Genomic DNA, 7,756 nt, shown 5'->3' with positions numbered 1-7,756 from the left:
ATCTATACTGCAAATTTTATGTTGGCAAACTGAACATTGGATGCAACTGTCCAGGTCATCTTACCACTGGACACTTTTAACTTTCAAACATTTAACATCTTCATAACATCACTTTTTAACATTGTCTGACATCTCTGCTCTCTGTCCTCTTTCTCATTTAATATCAATCTCTTTTGGCAGGTCTTTGTACTTGATCAGGAAATACGGGTAGCACTGAGAGCTATCAAAAACTACAAACATGGTGGGTCTGTGTAAGTTGTCCACGCAGGTATCATAGAGACGGTACTGCCTTGCCTTGGAGCTGAGCGGTGGAGGGCGCCGGTATGTGCTCCTTCCCAGACTCACCTTCCCCACGAGGACTTTGGCCAGGAACATGTGGCGAAGCTGATCCAGCCCCACCTTGGCTGAGAAGGTGTTAGAGAAGGAGGCGGTGGTGGCAAAGTAGGTGCCAAAACCATAGGACGCTCCGTTGATGCCGGCTAAGCGGGGATCAAAGTTGTTGTGGCAGATGTCTTCTGAGGCATCTTTGGTCGTTCCATGGAATAGATGTCTCTCCAGAGGCTCCTTAGACTTGTGCAACTTCTGCATGTGTGCCTTGTGCCTTCAATGACAACGCAGAAACATTCATATCATGCAGCACAACACAGATGGATTTTAACAGTCAACAAACAAGACAAGACAAGAGACACAAACAGCAGCTGGACCTTTGGTACTTGTCCCAGTGGAGGAGATTCTGAACCTGCTGGATGCTGACGATGTCCACCTTGGTCTCGGGCAGGCTCTCATAGAAGAAGCTCTGGACCTTCCGGTAGGCCTGCGTCCCCGCCGGAACATTTACCAGACTGTACTCGCCCTCAGAGGCCAGACGCCACACTGGAGGATACCAGGACCTGAATTCCTCCAGTGGATCCATGCTGAAATTTGCCCCGGGAGGATCACTAGCAGTGGGGTCAGTCTGGATTGCTGTCCTGGGTGTGGGGAGTAGAGGAGATATGGGAGCATTTCAAAGGACTTTTCTTACAAAAGATCCTTCCTTTACTGTTAATCTGAATCAGAGCAGTTAAGAAGTGAACATGTTTGAACTATAGTTCTGCCTGTACTGTTAATGTAGTGTTATTACTGGTTGATTATCAGCTCTGGTTGTATCCTTAAGGTCTGTGCGTGCTACCTTTCCTCTGGATTCTTCACTTACCTGCTGGGTTTGTTTCAGCACCACTAACAAAATTCGAACAGGTGGATTTCTTTGTTTTGAAATGAAATGCTCAACTTCATTTGTGAATGAAACAAAAACAGTAAAAAGATCCAGGATACCAACTGCAGATAAGGGTGCATGGAATCAGGGGAGCGGTAGACTGGTCTGCAGCGAACATCTCTGTGGAACCCTGTGGTGACGTTGGTTTGGGTCATGGTGGTGAAGTCCAGCTTGTACTCCTGCGAGCCGATGTAGAAGGAGCACTCTGGCTCCTTTTCATTCATCTTCTTTATCAGCAAGGTGGACACGTTCTATGAAGAGATGAACCGGTCAGTGAACAAGGAGGGTACAACTTATGGCTACAAAGAGAGTTGTTAAAGAGATGTCTCTGATGAGGGTAATGAGGGAAATGAAAAAACACAAACAGAGAAAAATAGAAAAAACATTTACCTTGTTGTACTCTTCCCAGCTACAGTTGTTCCACCAGTACATTTTCCATTTACTGGGAAAGTAAGGGTTCCAGGCCAGACTGTCCGAGTTGGTCAGTCGTCTCACTCCACTGTACTCCAATGGGTCGTCCAATTCCATTGAGTCAAAGTTCAGTTCGTAGCGCATATGTCTACATGGTTTATAACAAAAAAGAATCAGGAGATTGCATTGTGAAATAGAAATGCCGTGAAATAGTAACATGCAGTAACGCTAACTTCAGGTTTTCCCTCTTACTCACCCATCCTTAATGCAAATCAGGTCTTGTTCGACATCGCAATAGGTCCTTTCCAGTAAGATCTGAGAGCGAGGGGAGATGTCGATCCACTGCCGGGTGGTCACACACCACAGCTGCCAGTGAAACGGGTAGGGTGTGTGGTGCATCTTACACTTTTTCCCTGATCGACACAAGCCTAAGAGGAAGCCGTCACAGATCGGGATGTCAGAGGAGCTCCTTGTGTGTAAAGGAGAGGGGACAGGTGCTTTGGTTGGGGTTTGCAGCTTGGCGGCCATGGTTGTTGGGGTCTGGGGGGCGGTGGGTAGGACCAACTTCTTGGCAGTGGTGCCGGGCTGATGGGCGGGCAGGGGTTGGGTGATGATGAGAGGCAGGGAGACGATGAGGGAGGTAGCCGGCTTAGGGTTTGGTGGTAATTTCTGTGGTTCATCTGGAGGACATGGCAATGATTGGCTGCTGTTTTGGGAGGAGAGCACAACCCAGGAGGTGTTCTGGGAGGCACCATGTTGCTGGCCAATGGACTGGATGACCATCTGAGGCTGCAAAGCACTTGAAGAAAGCGTAGAGGTCTGCACAACATTGGGAGTGCTCTCATTTTTACTGGAAGCCGTACCCTTCCCTTGCTTAGAGGTCACCGGGGTTAAATGAACACTGATGCTGTAGGGATTGACAGTCCAAGCGATATCAACCTGCTGGGATCTCATAGCCTCCCATATTGGGAGACTGGTGTTGGTGTCAGCAGGGATTCCCAGGAGGAGGAGGGATGGGCTCAGGAACATGACTTTGGAAGATTTGGATGGGGGCTCTACAACACTGGTCACCATCCTTCTCTTTATTCCTTTGCTAGATGAAACATCAGCCATCTTGAACTTCCTGAAACAGTTTTGACAATTCTGTTTTAGTAACCTGGAAATGCAGGTTATATCGGTTTAGATTTCGATTTTTCAGTTTTTATCAGTCCCATTTGTATGGTATGATGCAATTCATTTGGAACAATTGAAATGAACAGTAAAGGATCAAGCTGAGCCATGTTATCTTGCAGGGGTAAATATTTTATATACAGTACATGCAGTAAATAATATGGCTCTTATTTTAGGGGCTGTGTTGATGTACTGGAGCTTATAATTTATGTAAATTTAACTTTTCTCAACTTCCTGCTAAAAATCTAACCTTAATTTTTAACGTAATTTGTGAATTTGACTCAGTCTCCGCTATTAGCTACAGGCACTTTTAGCATTAGAGCGAATAAACCGATTTGAAAACAGATAAACAAGTTGAGGAGTGGCTGGATTTACCTGCAGCGCTGCTCAGGCCTGCGGCGCCGGGGTCACCACGCTGGACAAAACGCAGCTTCATACAAATCAAGCGCACTGCGGGGATGAATGAGAGTAACTTTCTGGATTTCCTCAGAGAAAAATCACCCTGAAGATTTGCACATCAATCAAGAAGAGGCCGACCAGGAGGAGCCTGCGAAGTGTGGGGGGGTGGGGTGAGGTGAAGCGGGGGCATTAAAATGCAGGACCAGTGATGCAGAAAACCCCCCAAACAAAACATGAATATCAACAACAACAACAACATCAACAATAATAATAATAACAGTGAACGATTATTATTATTATTATTGCAACAATGAACAATTTAGAGAATTTCCAGGATAACATTTGGACTGACTTTATATATATATATATATATATATATATATATATATATATATATATATATATATATCTTATATATGATTGATAACATCTTCAAAATGAATGCACACAAAATTCTATCCTAAAAAACAGTTTTTCTTAATAAAAATAACAATTAGAAAGAACAAAAAAGTTCACTATAATAACATATTGTGAAAAGGCAGTTACTTATTTGAATAAAATTGTAATACATTTGAAATGTTTTACATTACACTGTGGAGTCTGTAGTTTTATGAATTGAAATGTCAGCCATGACTGATTTTATACTGTATCTTATACAAGGCTGCCTATGGAAGCTTTTTGACCACTTACTCATAACTGTCAAGTGAGAGGATTCATACTTAAAACAACCGTGACTGTTTCAGTTTAAGCCAAATAGGTCTAAACACTAAATCAAGGGAAGTCATGATATTTGAAAATTCTTTATTTGTAATTTGAGTAACATTGTGAGTGTATGCACATAAAGCTATCAATGTGTGCCACAAATAATTAGATAGAAACAGGACTGGCCTCAAAAAAGGCACTCAGAGTTTGACATGCAAAGGCAGAATCATTATGCAAAGTTGAATCCATAAAAATTAAAGTGCTTTTTTGAAGGTTACAATGCATGAAAATATCAAACAACAATCAGTCAACATGTTAAACTCTATGCTGCCACATTCTGTTAACAGCTCAGACAATAATTCCTAAAGAAATAGTGGGACTTTATGTAGTGTACAGATCAGGTTCATGTAAGAAACCACTTCATTTTAAATGTACAGATAAGGCATTCATCATGTGGCATTCATACTGAACCCGGAAAGAAAAGCAGATATGATGCTATTTGATTTCAGATTCTGAGCGCTCTCCTCCTACTGTGTGAAATTCAAAAATGTTCCCTGTCCTTTTGTGCACAGAGTTGTGAAGCTGAAACGTTCTCTCAACAATACTCAACAGCCCTCACAGAAACCTCCTGTGGTTCAACCGTCAGAGGACACTGCTGACAGCCCACCCAGAAGTAGGGAAAGACCTTCTCTGTGATGCTGTGCTTGAAGGTGTAGATGTGCGTGTTGTCGTGTGGGCTGTAGAAAGACACCCTGCCCTTGTCACAGTCCAGCAGCACTCTGACCCTCTGCGGGTTCTTCTTCAAGCTAAGTCGTGTTAGAGGAGAGGTACCTGCGAAGTACATTTTGTGGTAAAAGTACACACACAGGTAGCCATTCAGCAGCACTGAAGACACTTTCTCTTTCTTCTTGACAGATTCTTTAGCCACGCCAACGACCCATGCCGTATTATCTCCCACGTTGACGTCCCAGGCGTGCTTGCCTGAGGTGAAGCCCTCGTGGCCCAGCACGCTGGTGTCGGGGTTGAACCTCTCCGGGTTGTCGGGCAGCTTCTGCTTCTCATCACTGTCACTGACGCTGCTGAGGTCCTCTGACAAGACGAGCCACGGGGCAGCAGTGTTCGGGTCCAGAGTCACTGGGGCTGAAGAAAACATGACAGATTGTCAGCTGCCCGCGGTTACACACTATAGACTATATCTCATTCAAAACCACAACCTTTTCTCCACCTTGGGAATCCATGAAGGGAGAGAAGCTGCAACCAAAACCTCACCATGACCATGAAAAGTAGGCTACAGTATGTGCTCACTGTATTTGACGATTTTATGCATCTTCTCCCACACATGGAACGCCAGGGAGCCCACATATTTGGCCACATCTATGAGCGATCCTGGAGCCATAACCGGATCTTCAACCGGACAGTTCACCCTGCAGAAAACAGGAAAAAAAATGCAATTCATGCCTCACGTTACGAAAGAAAAGAAAAACAAAAGTTGAAAATATAAAAGCTTTTTCTACCTCGCCAGTGTCCTCTTACATTTCTGAAAAAAAAGAGGCAAGTTTGCTTTGGTGAGAACCTTTTTTTCATGCAGGTATCAATGCATGTGCTCGTATGTCAAACATTTAGAAACTCACATGAAGGACAGAGATGCCCTCTAAAGCTATCTCCTCCTCCAGGTCTCTGATGGTGGCAGACACGGACGTTATGTTTCTTTCCATGTCTTCAATCTTCTGTCTCATCTCCTCACTTTTCTGCTCTTGCTCCGTCCTCAGCGCCTCCATCCGGGCTTCCTCCTCCGCCTGAAGGAACCTGTGAAGTTTTTCAAACTCCTCACGGGTTCGTCTTTCCACGAATCGAGCCTGGGTCTGAAATTAAAACCGGCGTGAGCGTGGATTGGAAATGAGTGGCGCGGTGTGTGAACGTCATGATGTTTATGAGAAATGTCACCTGAATGTACGCCACTGTGTCCTCATAGTTTTTCTTCATCTTGTCAAATGCGTCCCTCTTTTCCTGCAGTGAGCTGAGGGCTGACTTCATTTTCTCCTGAGTAGATAATTAAGAGAAAGTTAATTTGAAGCCCTGTTGAATAGAAACAGATTACCTTAACTTCCGGCCGGTAACATCCTTGAACATGACAGCTCATAGCAGCTTTTCAGGGAACTCATAATGAAGTATATGATTATTCCACCTTATTCCACCACATTCCACCTGGTTTTATTTTGAAGAATTTACCTTCACATCTCCTACAGCTTCGCTGACAGGGCAACAATCGTGCTGTTTGTGCCTCCTTGAGGTGTGGCAGACCACACAAATGGGCTCCTTGTCTTGCAGGCAAAAAAGCTTAAGCTTCTCCCCATGAAGGGGGCACATCTCCCCCGGGTCACAGTACAGCTCTCCCGCCTTATCCTCCTGCTCCTCGCTCTCCAGGCTGACGTATGACTCACACAGGTTCTTCAGGGTGAGACTGGGCACGGGATCGTCCACACTCTGGCTTCTGCACAGGGGGCAGTCGCGGCTTCGTCCCCGTGCTGGACTCCAGTACTTTTGCAGACAGGGTGCACAGAAGCTGTGGCTGCACTTGAGGACCACCGGGTCCCTGAAGATTTCGCAGCATATGGGACAGAGGAGGTCGACCTCGGGGAGCGAGAGCCTGCCTGCCATTCTGACGCCGAGCTCCTGATGTGCTCTGAAAACGAAAGTGAGGCAAAGGTGCAGATATTGATCAAGCACATTACCACGGTCACATGCTTTGCAGTCTATTTACTGCAGCGCTGTGAAGACTGCTGAGGACAGATCAGTGTTTAAAGCCTGTAGAGGGAAACTGAGTAACAGCCGGGGTCCTGTAAGAACAGTTAGAGCCAAACATACCTGACAACCAGAGTCCTGTGTCAGAAATACGTGTCTTACTGTGAGCACTTCCTACTTCCTGTTATGCTGAGTCACCCGAAGGAGGCGGATCCTCAGAGGCAGGGCAGGCATTTTAACCCTTGACTTACACCAACATCTTATTTACAGTCTCAGCTGTGGGAGAAAAAGGTGAAGATGCCAGAGGATTAAAAACATTGAGAGTGTTAACACAAATAAAGTTAATTCTTCTCTCTTTTTTTCAATTTTTTTTTAAATTTTCTTGGTGAGTACAGTGTACATTCTCCTGTTTAGGGCTCTAAAAATGGAAATCTAAGTGTTTGAAAATAAAAAAATAAATATATACATTCTTTGGTTGAGCTGCTCATCACTCTTTTCATGAGGGGTCACTAGTAGATTCTGCTTCAGTTTCCAAGATACAAGAGGCCGAGCAAGACTAGTCTAAGAAATAGCTGAAGTTAGATCCATAAAATCTGACAAATGTGAATAATATGATACATTTAAAGAAAACATGAAAATACACTTATTGTGAACTATTCAGTAATCATGTGGGGGGGCGGCAGCAGTACTTCAGTCCAAAACTGCAGCCTGTTCTCATTTGTCGCTGATGTTTTTTGAGCTCTCAGCATATGACGCCATCTAGTGGAAGTTTGCAGCTAAAGCAGTGAAGTACTCACTGCAGATTCAGTTTTCGCTTATTGTGTACCATGCAGCTTAAAAATGCATGCTCATATCATTTGATTTTATTAAAATGCAATTAAGAAAACTCCTTCCTGCAAATGTATCATTTATTGACTGTGTTGTTGTGGTAAAGTCCTTAGTCACTTCTCTATCTCTCCCAGGACTCTTCTCATACAGTTTGCTCTAACTGTCCGACGAGACTTGTTTTTGTACTTGTTGCTATTTTTGTTCTCCATAGTCCAGAGAACAACAACTGACAGACAGGGAAAAATGGACTCT

The 7,756-nt window shown here is 44.3% G+C and overlaps 2 protein-coding genes across 2 annotated transcripts; both read right to left on the bottom strand.

Moving 5' to 3' along the window:
- Nucleotides 1-67: 67 nt before the first annotated feature.
- On the bottom strand, nt 68-3,465 carry LOC139635036 (protein mono-ADP-ribosyltransferase TIPARP-like). Its single transcript, XM_071501950.1, has 6 exons — nt 3,209-3,465; nt 1,920-2,786; nt 1,643-1,811; nt 1,316-1,503; nt 705-968; nt 68-601 (listed from the first exon to the last, which is right to left on the bottom strand). The coding sequence occupies exons 2-6, from the start codon at nt 2,774-2,776 to the stop codon at nt 154-156; spliced, it is 1,926 nt and encodes a 641-aa protein (XP_071358051.1). The 5' UTR covers nt 2,777-2,786; nt 3,209-3,465; the 3' UTR covers nt 68-153.
- Nucleotides 3,466-4,019: 554 nt separating this feature from the next.
- trim35-14 (tripartite motif containing 35-14) lies at nt 4,020-6,911 on the bottom strand. Its single transcript, XM_071502564.1, has 7 exons — nt 6,800-6,911; nt 6,164-6,617; nt 5,879-5,974; nt 5,566-5,796; nt 5,449-5,471; nt 5,240-5,358; nt 4,020-5,074 (listed from the first exon to the last, which is right to left on the bottom strand). The coding sequence occupies exons 2-7, from the start codon at nt 6,590-6,592 to the stop codon at nt 4,530-4,532; spliced, it is 1,443 nt and encodes a 480-aa protein (XP_071358665.1). The 5' UTR covers nt 6,593-6,617; nt 6,800-6,911; the 3' UTR covers nt 4,020-4,529.
- Nucleotides 6,912-7,756: the final 845 nt, after the last annotated feature.

This window comes from Trachinotus anak, unplaced genomic scaffold (assembly GCF_046630095.1).
Source record: "Trachinotus anak isolate AG129_WGS33_773 ecotype Australia unplaced genomic scaffold, CSIRO_AGI_Tana_v1 ptg000018l, whole genome shotgun sequence".
Taxonomy (NCBI): Eukaryota; Metazoa; Chordata; class Actinopteri; order Carangiformes; family Carangidae; genus Trachinotus; species Trachinotus anak.
This window is presented reverse-complemented; position numbering and strand designations above follow the sequence as displayed.